Genomic DNA, 15637 nt, shown 5'->3' on the forward strand with positions numbered 1-15637 from the left:
AGCCTGGATGGGAGGGGAGTCTGGGGGAGAAGAGATGCATGTATATATATAGCTGAGTCCCTTTGCTGTGCACCTGAAACTATCACAACATTGTTAATCAGCTATACTCAAACATAAAGTAAAAAGTTAAAAAAATTAAAAACAAATATTGATTAATAAACATTCAAAGTTCCAAAGAGCAGTTAAGTGAGGGAAAAAAAAAAGAATAGCACTAGAGAAAGCAGATAGTTTTAGATTGTTTAGCTATTGTTGCTACCTGTTTTACATTATATGCTAATTCTGGTGATCTTCTCAGAGCCCTGATACGATTTTGCTAGGAATGAGTGTGAATATCAAATGAGAATAAAATTACTCAACATCACTTGGCAAAGATATACAGTTGCTTTCCATTATTTGTGCTAGTTATGTTCTATATAGGTCACTACAAATCCTGAATTAGTGAATACTGAACCACTGCTCCTAAAAGAAATACACACACACACCCCTCCTCACATAGATTATAATCTTCAATCTCAAAAACAACCCATCCTGGTAGATTCTATTTTCTTTGTTTTACAAAAGAGAAAATGAGGGTCAGAAATGTTAGGTGGCTGCCCCAATTAACAGGTGCCAGAGCTGGGATTCAAACCCCATCCAACTCGTCCCAAAGCAGGAGCTTCTTGCACTTCACTACATTGCTCTCTACTGTCTCCATCCTTTGGAAATCTCTGTATGAGAGCTGAGACAAGAAGACGTAGCATCACCTAGTTCAATCTCAGCATGTAATGTGTGGGTCTAGGGACTCACATTTTACATAGCTTTGCACACGTACACAAATGACTGTGAAAGTAATGCATGTAGAGACTTGGGGACTACAAACAGATTTTAGCAAGTAGACAAATTCACAAATACAGAATCCGCAAATAATGAGGATCAACTATACTCTTCCCATCTGGGAAATATTACAGAAATCCTTTTTAAAAAAGCATTTTTCGGGGAATTTCCTGGCAGTCCAGTGGTTAGGACTCTGCGCTTCCACTGCAGGGACCATGAGTTCATCCCTGGCTGGGGAGCTAAGATCCCACATGCCGCTTGGCATCGCCAAATAAATAAATTTTTTTTTAAAAAAGAATTTTCATCTCATTTCCTGAATTCTGCAAAAGAGAAAGGAATATACTCTATATTCTCTTTATATTCCCAAACACTATTTTATTTATATTGTTCTGGTTATTTATTGAAAACTGAGTTACTGCCGGTCAAGATACCAACAGCAAAATGTCAGTAATAAGTTAATGTTGGCTAAATCTGCAGTTTCCAAAATGTTTTACCAATTCTCAGATCACACAGTTTTCCCACTTATTTCAAGGACTTGCTGACTCGGAGCAGCCTGAATAAACTGAAACATTATTGACAACTGTGTGAAAGATAAGCTGTGGAAATTTGCATAGGCTATGTAGTTGAAAAGATGAAAAAGTGAGAACACGAAAAGACAATTTCAAAAAAATACGACAAAGATGTACTACTTCTGGACATTAACTCAAGAAAAATAAAGGCTTTTAGATGGTAAGGAAGGTCATTGCCACACAACCATTCTCAACGTTAAATTATAAAAGGACCAGAACATGCTGCTGTCAAGGTAAGTTATTCCACACAAATACTAAGATTTTTACAAAGAAGGAAAAAAGAAAAGCCAGCACGTTAAAGCTATTTTTGCAATCCAAAGTTTCAGTTACCTCTTTTAAAACATAAATGTATACATGCTAGGAATTTGGACTTCATGTGGTATTGAGTACAAAACATAATGCGATATTTAATAAACACCAAATAACTTTAGTAATAGTACAGAAGTAGTTGCCTACTCTGAAAGGAGACTTTCTTTCTCCTTTCATAGAAAAAGAGAAAGAGAAAAATGATGACTATATAGAGGGAGGGAAAAAATGTGAAAAGGAGAACTGTTAAGTGAAATAAAGCAATGTGTAGAAGAGTATTTTAAAATATGACCCCTTACTTTTTTATTTTGAAAAATTCAAACCTACAGAGAAGTTGAGTGAACAGACAGTGAACACCCATACACCCCTCACCCAGAGTCACCGATTAACATTTTGTTATATTTGCTTTTCTCACTCTCAATACACACACACAAGATCCACATACATATCTTTTACATATATATGTAAAAGATATGTATGTATGTGTATAGATATGTATATACTAACACACACACACATGCATTTCTTTTTTACTATGCCACTTGCAAAGTAAGCTGCACTTCACATATAACCACAATATAATTAACATACTCAAAGAATTTAACATTGATACAATATCTAATATATACTCCATATTCAAATTTCTCAAATATCTAAAAAAAAAAACTCCTTTATTGCTTACATTTTTAAAAGTTCAAACCATGGATTTGTCTGATTGTTTCCTCATTATCAGATTCAGGTTAAATATCTTTAACAAAAATACTACATTTGGTGATTATATACAGTTCCCACTGAATTACATCAGAAAATACAGTTCCTCCTGTTACTGTTGATTAACCCCAGGTTTGATCACTTGATTAAGATGGTATCCATCAGCTCTCTCTACCAAAAAGGTACATTTACTGGGTGATACTTACTTACGATACTTACGGGGTGAAACCATGTTCCTCCACAGCCTTCCACACAATGATTTTTTTAGCATCCATCAATAATTTTTGCCTGAATTATTATAGTGTGGTTGCAAAATAGTGGTTTTTCTAATTTTATCAATCTTTATATATTAACCAACTAGCATTCCTCTATTAGGCTACTATTTTGTTGATATTTTTGTTGCTCAAAACTAACCGGTATTCTTTGGGCATGTCCCCATTAATTTCTGAGCATATCTTTGCTTTCTGGTCCAAGATATCCAGGCTCCTTTGGGAAAAAACGAGTAGTGGGGAGGCTTTTACTTTTCAATTTTTATCACTTTTGTACTTCTCTAGCCCAGACCTGGATCAGACTTTTCAACGAGCCCTGGCTCCTTTTAGTGGGGAATGGTATTTAGAAACCAAGAGCTAGGAGTACTAGTTATCATTACTTCTAGGCCTTTTCAGTGGAAAACAGGAATATGTATATATGTAGTGTGTGTGTGTGTGTGTGTGTGTGTGTGTGTGTGTGTGTGTATGTGTGTTGGGGGCATGAGTGCATGTTTTATCACGAGTTCAAACTAAAACCTCCAGTTCAAAAATCAATGTCACAGGGTTCCTCCTTACATTTCATGCTTATAACCCCTTTCTCCGAGTTACAACCTAGTTCCGAAAACAGCCCTATAATAATTAATTTGCTCTATCCTATAGTACATATAAAGTATTTTCAGAATTATAATATTAGTATCACTACTAGTAACAAACCTATTTAATAAAGTTCAAGCATTCTTTGCTGTTCTTTTTATCCTTTAAATATATCCCACTAGTCAGAGCACTCTATTCAAAAATCATTTGGGACTTCCCTGGTGGCGCGGTGGTTAAGAATCCGCCTGCCAATGCAGGGAACACGGGTTCGAGCCCTCGTCCAGGAAGATCCCACATGCCACAGAGCAACTAAGCCCATGTACCACAACTACTGAGCCTGCACTCTAGAGCCCACGAGCCACAACTATTGAGCCTGCGTGCCACAACTACTGAAGCCCACGCACCTAGAGCCTGTGCTCCACAACAAGATAAGCCACCACAATGAGAAGCCCACGTACTGTAATGAAGACCCAACGCAGCCAAAAATTAATTAATTAATTAAAAACATCATTTGAAGCACTTTTCCAGTATGATTATGCTATCAATTTGACAGGCAGTTAAGTTCACCTGTATATACTAACGTGCATGTGTTGATATATTTTCAGTTTTACAAACAAGCATTTGTATATATGCTCATACAGGCATAAAACTTTACCTGAAAAGATACACAGATATTATTATAGTGGCTAAATTCAGGAAAAAAGACTGGCGGGGAAGGCTTTCATTTTTCAATTTTATCATTTTTTGTATTGTTCAAGTTTCTAACCACATGAGTATATCCTTGAGTTCTTTTAAATTAACAGGTTATCTAAAAGGTAGAATTATTTTTATATATTCTTCTTTATACTTTGCTATATTTTCAAAATAATAGTATTTACATTTCTAGAAATAGAGAAAATATATTTTTGGTTTTTTTAGGGTAGAATAGAGCGCCATATCAATCCACAGAAAAAAATTATATTCCAGATGAATTAAAATTAAAATTCTTCATAACTGAACTATTAAGAAGTTTAGAAGAAAATATAGATAAATATTTATCTAATTTCTGGGTAGGGAAGGCTTTTCTAAGCATGAAAGTGAAGGAAAAAAAAGCAAAGTAACACATTGACAGATTTTGTAGAATAAAGAACATTATATGTCTTTATATCAAAAAAGCAGCATAAACTAAAGTAACTAAAATAACTGCACCATTATTATAAAGTGCTCATTTTCATAGTACATAAAAAGTACTTTCAAATCAACAAGAAAACAACTCTATTAGAATATGAATAATTCAATTAATTTTTAAACGGCAATCTCTTTAAAAATGAGAGAAATGGAAAATGAAATAAACAGATACTCCTTTTGTCTACTGAAAAAGCAAATACTTTTTTAAAAGGATAAAAACTAACATTGAAAAAGGTCAAGGAACAAAGGCACAGAAACAGACCATTGTTGGGTTGTTTCAATAGGTATAACCCATGTATATATACATAAGTACACAGAAAAACATCTAGAAACATATACATGAAACTGATGATGGGGAGTTCCCTGGTGGTCCAGAGGACAGGATTCAGCATTTTCACTGCCGTAGCCTGGGTTCAATTCCTGATCAGAGAACTGACATCCCGCAAGCCGCGCAGCACGGCCAAAAAAAAACCCAAAAAACAAAACAAACAGAAAAAGAAACCGATGATAATAGTTACATTTATGGAGAGAAGAGAAGGAACAATAATTAGAGTAATGGTCAAAGAAACTAATTTCAATCTCTAACAAGTTAATTTTCCCAATAAATAGAAGTTCTTTAATTATTTGTATTGGATTGGCCAAAAAGTTCATTCAGGTTTTTCCATAACATCTTACAATATAATTCAAAATTAATTTAAAAATTAATTTATAAACCTTTCTAGAGTAATTTCACAGTAAACATTAATAAATGCTCACGTATTTTGCCCTAACAATTCTACTTCTAGGAATTTATCCTAAAGAAATAGGAAATTCATAGAAATATACCATGTGTATATGGACATTTGACATATGATGGAGGCACTGCAAAGCAATACGGAAAGGGTGGTCTTTTCGGTAAATTGTGTTGAGACAACTGGGTATCTACACAGAAAAAATGAAACTGGACCCCTACTTCACACTATAGACAAAAACCAACATTAGTTTAATTACAGACCTAATGTATAGGAAGAGGGCAACACCATAAAACTTTAAGAACATAACAGAGGAGGACATCTTCATCACCCTGGGTAAGGAAACTTTAAGACAAAAAGCACTAAGTATAAAAAGTTAATAAGCTGAATTACATTAAAATCTGAAATGTCTATACAAAAGAAGGATATCACAAAGAGAAAGAAAAGACAAACTACAAAGCAAGAGAAAATAATGTGCATCATATATAACTTGAGAGGATTAGTTAACAGAATATATAGACTCCCATAAATCAGTGAGAAAAAGAAAAAGAATCCAAAAGACTTTAACAAGCACTTCAGAAAAGAAGAAATCCAAATGGCCAATAAGTATATAAAAAGGAACTCAACCTCATTAGTAATCAGACAAAGAAATCTCCCGCAGGAACAGGAATTGACTGTAAATAGGCACAAGGGAACTTCAGGTGGTCAAAAGCGGATTCTAAAGCTAGATTGTAGTGATGGTTGCACAACTGTACAAAGTTATTAAAACTCATCAAGTTATAAACATAAAATAGGTGAATTCTGAGTTATATAAATTATACCTCAATACAGCTATTTTTTTAAAATGGGCAAACAGGAAATTTCCACAAAAAAGAAAATACCCAAATATTCGATAGGCACATGACTCAATTTTTTTAGTCATAAGGAAAATGTAAATAAAACCACTTCACACTCACCAGAATGGCTAACATAAAATATTAATAACAGTATTAATAACAATAGCAAGTGTTGATGAGGACAAAGAGCAATTGAGAAAATCCCCATCCCTTACTTATGGGGGTATAAATTCATACAATCACTTTGGAAGACTGGCCATAAGTAAGGGATGGGGATTTTCTCAATTGCTCTTTGTCCTCACCAACGCTAGTTCAAAAATGTATTTTTGACCTAGAATTCTACGACCAAACTATACATCAAGTATGACATTATAATACAGACATATTCAGACAGGCCTGGTCTTAAAAACCAAACCTTCCATTCATCCTTTCTCAGAAGACTACTGAAGGCTGTACATAACCAAAATAAGGAAGAAATTCCAATAGGAAAAACAAAGCATTTAAGAGACTCTCGAAGTAGTCTGAGCTCCTAAGACTTCTGGGGAAGAAAATTATAAGCCATTATTGAGAGATATTTAAAAAAAGACCTAGAGATAAAACATATGCATAGGTAGGAAGACTCAGTATCAGGGAGACGTTAATTTTTCCAAAGTTGATCTAAATATAAATTCAATAAAACCCCTTCAAAAAGGCACAACAGGTTTTTTTGTGGAACTCAATTAAGCTAATTCTAAAATGTACATGAAAGCACTAAAGGCCAAGAATATACTAGACACTGCTGAATAAGAACAAGGGGAAGTCTTTCTCTAGCAGAGATTTGTTTCAATGCTTTCCTAATTAAGACAGCAGGATACTGACAAAGGAATAGACTCATAGATCAATGAAGAGACTAGAGATCGCAGAAATAGACACATGTTGCAGACAGCACTGCAGAGCAGTGGAAGAACAGTTTCCCCCAGTGATGAGTCTTGGGACAATTGTGTATCCATCGGAGAAAAAAATGAAATTGGACCCCTATATCATACCATTTGCAAAAATCTATTTTAACATTTAGGGTTGTAGACCTAAATGTTAAAGGCAAAATCATAAAGCTCTTAGAAGATAAAATAGGGGATTAGCTCCATGATCTCAGGTTAGGAAAGCCTTTCTTTTCTTTTTTTTTTTCCCAAAGATCTAATTAGCTTTATTAGGTGATTCATCAATCAGGCAGCATCCCATCCAACAACTGGAAGGACACTCCAGGAAAGAATTTCTCAAATACAATACAGAAAGCATTAACTGAAAAAGAAAAAACAAAGTTGGAGTATATTAAAGTCAAGAACTTCCTGTTCATAAAAAGACACCATAAAGAAAATGAAAAGACAGGCACAGAATGAAAATGTATCTGCAATAACCATAACCAGCAAATGGTTAAAATCCAGAATACACTACAAATAAACAAGGAAAAGACATCCAAGAGGAACATGAACAAGAAACCTGAACACAAAAGAAGAAATTCCAATTACTAATAAACCTATGGAAAGAATCACTTATTAGCAGTCAGAGAAAGATGTATTAAAAGCACAAGGAAAACTATAACATCAGATTGTCAAAACTTAAAAATTCTGACAATATCAAATGTTGGAGAGAATGCAGAGCAAGGAAATTATCATACGCTGCTGGTGGGAGTGTAAACTGGTATTGTATGGCATCATCTAGTAAAATTAAAGTTACACTACCCTATAACCCAGCAATTCTACTCCTGAGTCTTAGTGAAACTCATACATATATGCACCAGTACTGTGTATAAAAGCCAAACACTGGAAACAACTGATATATCCATTAACAGTACAATGGTAAATAATTGGTGATGTAACCATATATTGGAATTCTATGCAACAATTAACTACATACCGCTTTAGCGATAACAAAGACAAACCTCACAAACATAATGCTGATTTCAAAAGAGGCAAGACACAAAATACACTCAATACGTACAAAACTAAAGTTATCATGTTTAGTTATACACTCCTAGATAGTAAACTATGAAGAAAGGAAAGAAATGAAAAACGTACAGATAGGATAGCGGTTTCTTTTAGGGGGAGAGAGGAAGTAATTCAGAAAGGAGGTGGGAAGGATTCTGGGGTACTGGCAGAATTCCTTTACTCTGATGGTTGTTAATATGAGTTCACTTTACTATTGTTTGCTAAACGTACATGTATGTTTTGTACTTTTCAATACAAAGATTATATATTTCACTACTTTTTTTTTAAAAAAAGTGCATGCCCATCAGGGACATAAAAAGAATCACTTTCATCCAGCACACAGTCAATAGTTCAGCTTCAATTCAACAGATCATTTCATGTCATTCCTTTTTTTTTTTTTTTCTGTTAAAAGCAACAGAAATCTAAACATAAAAAATTGTGAGGGATACTACATATCTTCATTTATGTGTCAAATAATACTATTAAAAAGAGAAAATAAATTTAAAATTGGGAAGATCTTTCAGGCAAGAGAGTAACTGTTACAGAGTTGTATAGTGCAGGACTGAGTGCAGAGCATACAACAATATGACGGAAAAATGATTGCCTATTTAGAAATTTAACCTTTGTAACAGTTACTAATTTCCATAAGCAAATGACAGTTGGAATCAACTTCAGAAATAGTTTTCTATTACATACAATTGTAAAAAAAGCTATCAGGGCTTCCCTGGTGGCGCAGTGGTTGAGAGTCCGCCTGCCGATGCAGGGGACACGGGTTCGTGCCCCGGTCCGGGAAGATCCCACATGCCGCGGAGCGGCTGGGCCCGTGCGCCATGGCCGCTGAGCCTGCACGTCCGGAGCCTGTGCTCCACAACGGGAGAGGCCACGACAGTGAGAGGCCCACATACCGCAAAAAAAAAAAAAAAGAAAAACAAAACAAACAAACAAAAAAAAGCTATCAAAGCTTTTTCTCTTACACAGAAGTCTATACATTTAAAATTCCTAGAGAATCTTGTACAATAAAAAAAGGTTACAAAAAAGGCAGAACAGGTCAGATAAGTTTAAATTTAAAATTTTCTTTTTAAAAAAATCTCAGAGCTTACTCCTTGAAAGCATAAAAAAATGAAAGATGAAAAGAAAAGATGCAAAGAACTCACACTCTTCAAGTATCACACTAAAATAGATAATCAAGCCCACAAAAATTATCCTTGACACAATCTTATAGTGTTCAACTACATGGAGTAAGTCTCTTGTTTTTCAAAATTTTTTCAATTGGTGTCCCACTATAGGAGGATACATTCACTTTGCAGAGTCATTAAAGAATTAAATCACATAGCATTAGCATGTCCACACAATCTGCCTGTGCCAGAAAATGGTTTACTATCTTCGTAGGTCCCTTTTCCTGTCCCATCCCATATTTTGTTTCCGAGCTGTAAATGTAACAACAGTAATTTTCTGCCATTTTCTGAGCCCTTTTTTGTGTCTTACATTTTTTATCTCCTTTAATTCTCACACACTAAGGAGGAGGTCTTACTGATGAGAAAAATGAGACATGGAACGATTAAGTAACTTGTCCAAGGTCACAGGCTGCTATTGAGGGAGCCAAGATATAGTCCAACTCTGGAGCCAGTGTCTTAATATTACACTGTTCCTGTTCAATAAAACATTTATACCATGAAAACTGCCCATAATCACCTACTGCCTTCTAACTACCAGATCCCAGATGCCTTGAGGATTTATTTTTGCCTTTCCTAGATAACTGCATACTCACAGAACATTAATGGGTAAAAGAATCTAAACATTTAGGGAAATCTATGATTTCCCACCTCAGAAAAAGGAGGTCCAAAGACATTATATTTCTCGAAGATCTCGAAGCTGGTTTGTGACAACCAGCAATAAAACACAATTCTTAACTCCCAGGAGTGATCTTCCCACTGCACTAAAAGCCCTGTCTACCATACATTCTATACTGTAAGCTCTTGTTGAAATCCATAGTCTACCCTCCACATTAGGCACTGAAGTTGACTTTGTCAACTTTCACAGCACATAGTAGCTTCAGTAGCGCTCACAAGCAGGTAACACACATTCCTTCATTTCCACAAATATAAAGAGAAATGCACTATGTGCTAAGGCAATAGAATTAACCCAAATGTATATAATTTTGGCCCCTAGTCTTATCATAAAAACATAAATACATTAACATGTGCCAAGTGCCATAGTAAGCAAGGTGAACAATGTGTTTTGAAAGCACACAGAAAAGAGTAGATATTCCAGACTAAGAATGAGGGGCTGTGAGATGCATTAGAGGCAGGGCAAAGGCAGACAGTGTGATGATGCTTAGAAAGAAGGAAAAATGCTATCACTTCTACCAATAGACATTAAAGTTAAAAAAAAAAAAAGTAACAGTAAATATGGGGTCAGAAGACTTGAGATCAAATCTAGGCTGTGACTAGTGTGAATGTGAACAATTTGAGTCTCAGTGTCCTCATCTATGAAATGTAGATACTACCGACCTGCATATCTCGCAGAACTCTCATGGGGGCCAAATTATGTGAAAGTACTTTAAAAACTGCAGAGTCCTGTATAAACTTAAGTTATTTATATTTTCACTTCTAGGCAACCCTGTGGGTCCTTCCCCTTAAACTGTCTCATAAAATCCTCACCCTTCAGGATTAAAATATTCTGATGACATCATTCATATACTCCTTACAAGACAGTAAACAGTTAACCCATGCCTTCCTATTGAAACAGCAAACCTCTTTCTACTGAAATGAATATCTGTATGTAAAAATATGTGTATATATGTAGGTGCATGTTTTTTTTTAATTTCTTAAGCCCTGAAATTGACTTCTAGTCAATGCTTATTATAATTATATTTAGAAACTAATACCAGATGCAGGTTTTCTTCCAAAAATTTTCTATCAGAAATTCCACTCCATTTTACAGTATGCTGTCAAGCCACCAAGTCAAGAATAGTCTGCAAGTAGCAATCACTTCGCTCTCATCCCCAAGAGACTGGTTATGTATGAGCAATAGATACAACCAAATATATACTCTGGACCCCAAAAGGGAACTGCTTTAGTGTAAGTATATATACGAATGCAAACAGCTAGTACACAAATAGAAATCCACTGAAAAGTATAATGAGTTTCTGATTTGAAAATGCTTGAGGGCCACATCCAGACCCCTCCTTTAAATTAAAGAACACCCTCATTTCCTTTAACGTTTAACAGAGCAGACGGTAAACCTTGCCTCCGTTTGGCAACCACTCTTTAAACTACATCCAGGCCCCATTTTGTTCAGCCTTAAACCCTACCTCTCAGCTACTGCTTGGATGATAACCTAAATAAAGTTCCAACGTACGTTTACGAAGTCAGAATAAGGTCCAAGAGACAGGAACAGGACGCGGGAGCGAGAAATCCTCGTGCCACTCCGGGCCACGGGCTGTTTTGATCTCACAAGTGCAACTTCCCGTTTCTCCCTCTTACCTTGTACACTTTCCCAAAGGCTCCGTCGCCCAATTCTCCTATAATTTCCCAAAACTCCTCGGGGTTTAGGTCCCTCTTCACATGTTCGTACTGCTTCTTCTTCTTCTCGCTCCCCAACTTGAAGATCTTACGGAAATTGAAGAAGGACATTCTTCCTCCCAACAGAGTTCCTTACACTTAAGGAGTAAAAACAACAATAAGAGGCAAAGTTTCTCCTCCCCGCTCTCCCGCGCGAGCCCGGCGGGCGACGGCGGGCGCTGGCTGTCCGGGCTCCCGCCGCTCCGGCCCGGCAGTCTCCGGAGAAGGCGGGGCGCGACTCCCGCTCCGGCCCGCGGGGTGGGGACGCTGCGCGGGCGGCCCCTCTGCCGAGCCCGGCCCGCGGGCCGCGCGGCTAAGCGCCTGGCCCCCGGCCGGCCCTCGGGGGACGGCACCTGCCCGGACGCTCGTCCCTCTACCAGCCCGGCCCGACGGGCCCGAGTGGTCCGGACGCCCGCGGCCACCGCGGTTAGGCCCGTGTCACGGCGAGTCTCCAGGGGCGTCGGCCACTCCGGGATAGGGACGCGGCCGGCGGCCTCTGAGGCGGGCAGTCGTCTGGCCGAGCTCTCCCGCCCCGGGCCGGGAGCCCGGGGTCTCCTCCGCAGCCGTCTGCACCCGCGGTGCGAGGTCCGCGCGTCCCCCTGGGCTCTGGGGCGCAGCCGCCGCCGCTGCCGCAGCCGCTGCCGCCGCCGACGCCGCCGCCTAGCTCCCTCCCCAGCCCACGCAGCCTCGGCCTAAAGCGCGCGCCAACGCCGACGCCGCAGCGCGCCCGCGCGCTCCCCCGGCCGCGCGCCAGGCTCTCCGCGCACTCGCGCGGGGGTGGCCCCTCTGGCCCCGCGCACGCGCGTTGAGCCCCGCAAGCTGGCGGCCCTAGGAGGCTTGCTTGCCCCCGGCGCGGGGTGCGCTGTTGGTGCTTGAGCTGGTAGCTGGTTGACGGTTGCTCCGGGTTTGTCCTCCAAGCCCCAAATTCTTGTCAGCCAACGGCTTTGATGGAGTTGCCCCTTTGCGTACGACCCTGTTGGTTGTGGTAGCGGATGTTTCCTCCATTCTGGATCTGGGAAAATACGTAGCGAGCGAAAGCTGAGCTGTCCCGATCTGGACCTTTTCGTTCTCAAACGGGCCCCAGAGTGAGTGGGAAGTATCTGTGGTGGCTGTTTGCTTTGGATCCAGAGCTTATGAGCTCTGTGACCTTGGGCGCCTAACCTCTCCGAGCCTCAGTTTCTTCATTGTGAAATGAAGGTCCTTAAAGTCCCGACCTGGGGGTTGTGGCGAGGAGTAAATGAGGCAATGGATGTAAGCCCTTTGCAAGGTGCCTGCACCGGCAAACGCTCAATTTCAGTTCCTGCTGTTGTTACAAGTGTGCACGTAAGACAGACATAAACATATAAAAATTGTTTAAGCCCGCTTCTTGAGTGATGACCACGACACTCCCTTGAGGGTAATCTACCTTCTTCTGGCCACTTCCATAGCCGTAATCCTGGTGTCACCCTTCGTGACTCCATCTGAACCACTTACTAAGGCCTTCACTTCCTGATCTGCCTCCGGCCCCCTTGGACAGCACTAGTGGAAAACGACCTAATGTGGGTGCTGGCTTCAATCTGTCAGATGGTGCCGCGCCTTCCCCTCCACTAGGAGGGAGCATTTTCAGGGCAGTGGCTGGTTAAGCATCATGATATGCAGGTACCTACCAACATTCCTGGCATGTGATAGGAAGGCAGATTCCATGAATGCATGCATGCATGCATGCATGCATGCATGCTATCTGGAGCAGAGGCCATTTTGCTGTCTAAGTACCCCTACCAAATCATTTTGTCCTCCAGCCCCAAAATGGCATAACAAAACCCCTCTTGCAGTAAGAGGGGTATGATGATCTTGTTTCTCAAGACTATTTTTTAATAGGTTTATTGAGGTATAACTGATATACAATAAAATGTACATATTTAAAATATATACTTTTAGGTAACTATACTCAGTATCTTGTAATAACCTATAATGGAAAAGAATCTAAAAAGAAATATATATATATATATATATATATATATATATATATATATGGTCTGAATCACTTTGCTGTACACCTGAAACTAACACAACATTGTAAATCAACTACATTTCAATAAAAATGAGAGAATAAGTTATTGTAAAAATAAATAAAATATACACTTTTATGTTTTGACAAATGGAAACACCTGTGAAAACAATACCATAATTAATCTTTTCTTCTTTTTTTTTTTTGCGGTACGCGGGCCTCTCACTGTTGTGGCCTCTCCCGTTGCGGAGCACAGGCTCCGGACGCGCAGGCTCAGCGGCCATGGCTCACGGGCCCAGCCGCTCTGCGGCATGTGGGATCTTCCCACACCGGGGCATGAACCCGTGTCCCCTAGCATCCGCAGGCGGATTCTCAACCACTGCGCCACCAGGGAAACCCTATTTTTAATTAGTATCATTTATGTAGTTGGCTTCAGATGTAAAGAAAATACATACTCATTGTGGGAAATGAAGAAATGCACAAAAAAATTAAAAGTGCTATCATTCTACCATCCAGAGATAACCATTGGAAAGATTTCATTATATTTCCAAACAGGACTTTCTGGCTGTGCATTAACTTTTTTTACATGGATAAAATTATAAAGATTGCATATAAATATTTGCATCCTGTACCTTTCATATTTCAGTGTGATTAGTAATTGTTTTCTTCCATCATGAGATATTTAGATTGCTTAACAACTTTTCTCTGTTTCAGATAAAACATTGATAAATATATTTGTTCACAGATCCTTTTCCACATATTTGATTATTTCCTTAGGGTAAATTACCAGAAGTAGATTTGGGTCAAAGGGTATAAGTCTGTTTCCTTTTTTTGTTCTTTTCAAAATAGAAAAACCTTTACTGTTTTCTCAATGAAAAGATAGTATATCCTTGGTGTAAATTAATTCAAATGAGACAGAAATGATAAACTAGGAAGCTGTGTATAATTCTCCCCTCCTGCCTTCACTCTCCCAGACTTCATCCTCAACCTAACCACTGTTAAAAGTTAAGCCTTAATGAGCAGGTGGGAACTTTGGATGGTAACAAAAAAGTTCTAAAACTGGATTGTGGTAATGCTTGCAAAACTATACGCATTTACCAAAAGTCATTGGATTGTAAACTTACAATGGGTGAATTGTATGGTATGTAAATTATACCACAATAAAGCTGCTTTTAAAAAGTTATAGATGACCAAATTTTTCTCTATGCATATACCTTTTTAATATAAAAATGGTATCTGATATGGATCATGGACATCTTTCATGTCAACACAAATAGATCTATCTTTTTAATAGCTGCATAGAGTCCCAGTGTATAGCTCTACCATCATTTATTTAAGCATTTCTCTACTGGCAGGCATTTAGGTGGTTTCCAATTTTTTGTCATCACAAACAACACTGCAGTGAGCATGCACATACAAGCATTTTTGTGTATTTGTCTGATTATATTCCTTTAAGATAAAATTCAAGGAGTGGAACTGCTGAATCAAAGAACATATTTTTAATTGTTTTTACTTGTATTGCCAAATTGGCCTCTAGAAAGGTTGTACTAATCTCTGCTCCTACTAACAATGTAGGTATGAGAATGCCAGTGTCACCAGCCCCTCAATAGCACCCAATCCATCTTTTTAAACTTTGCCAAGATAGTCCAAAATAATCTCTCATTTACAATTCTCTGATTGTTGGTGATGTAACACCTTTTCAGATGTATACTGGCCACCTTTATTTCTTATTTTATGAATTGCCTCATCATATCAATGAATAATATCAAATGACATGGTCAGTAGTGTATAAATGAGGTGATCAAGTTCAACATACTTTGGTGAAATGATTGTGGAGTTAATAATAGCTTATATAGTTTTTCCATGAAGTTACAACCACAGAAATTATTTAATAATACCAGGTGAGATGATATTTAGTCAGATTCAGATTTTCCCAATAATGACCATGATATCTAGATGGGTTTTTTTTGTTTGTTTGTTTTTTACATTTGTAGCAAGTATTACTATCAAACTCCACTCATTGGGCCAGAGACCCTTGTGACGTTAGCGAAAAACTTGCCCCTCATGTAGCACACTACCTACACTTGTGAGTTCATCGGCCAGTGGGATATCTAGATGTTTGTGTTAACTGTAAATATAGTTTGCCTT

The 15637-nt window shown here is 38.3% G+C and overlaps 1 protein-coding gene and 1 pseudogene across 2 annotated transcripts in view; both read right to left on the reverse strand.

Annotated features, from left to right (window-relative positions):
* SLK (STE20 like kinase) overlaps positions 1 to 12182 on the reverse strand; it is a 57092-nt gene extending 44910 nt beyond the window's left edge. For both annotated transcript variants that reach the window (XM_060034127.1, XM_060034126.1), the window contains exon 1: positions 11425 to 12182. In XM_060034127.1, the coding sequence (XP_059890110.1) occupies positions 11425 to 11574 (150 nt within the window). In that variant the 5' untranslated portion in view covers positions 11575 to 12182. The remainder of the gene's footprint in view (positions 1 to 11424) is intronic.
* A 3293-nt stretch (positions 12183 to 15475) lies between these two features.
* Positions 15476 to 15637, reverse strand: LOC132440112 (small nucleolar RNA SNORA62/SNORA6 family; annotated as a pseudogene).

Source organism: Delphinus delphis, chromosome 16 (assembly GCF_949987515.2).
Source record: "Delphinus delphis chromosome 16, mDelDel1.2, whole genome shotgun sequence".
Taxonomy (NCBI): domain Eukaryota; kingdom Metazoa; phylum Chordata; class Mammalia; order Artiodactyla; family Delphinidae; genus Delphinus; species Delphinus delphis.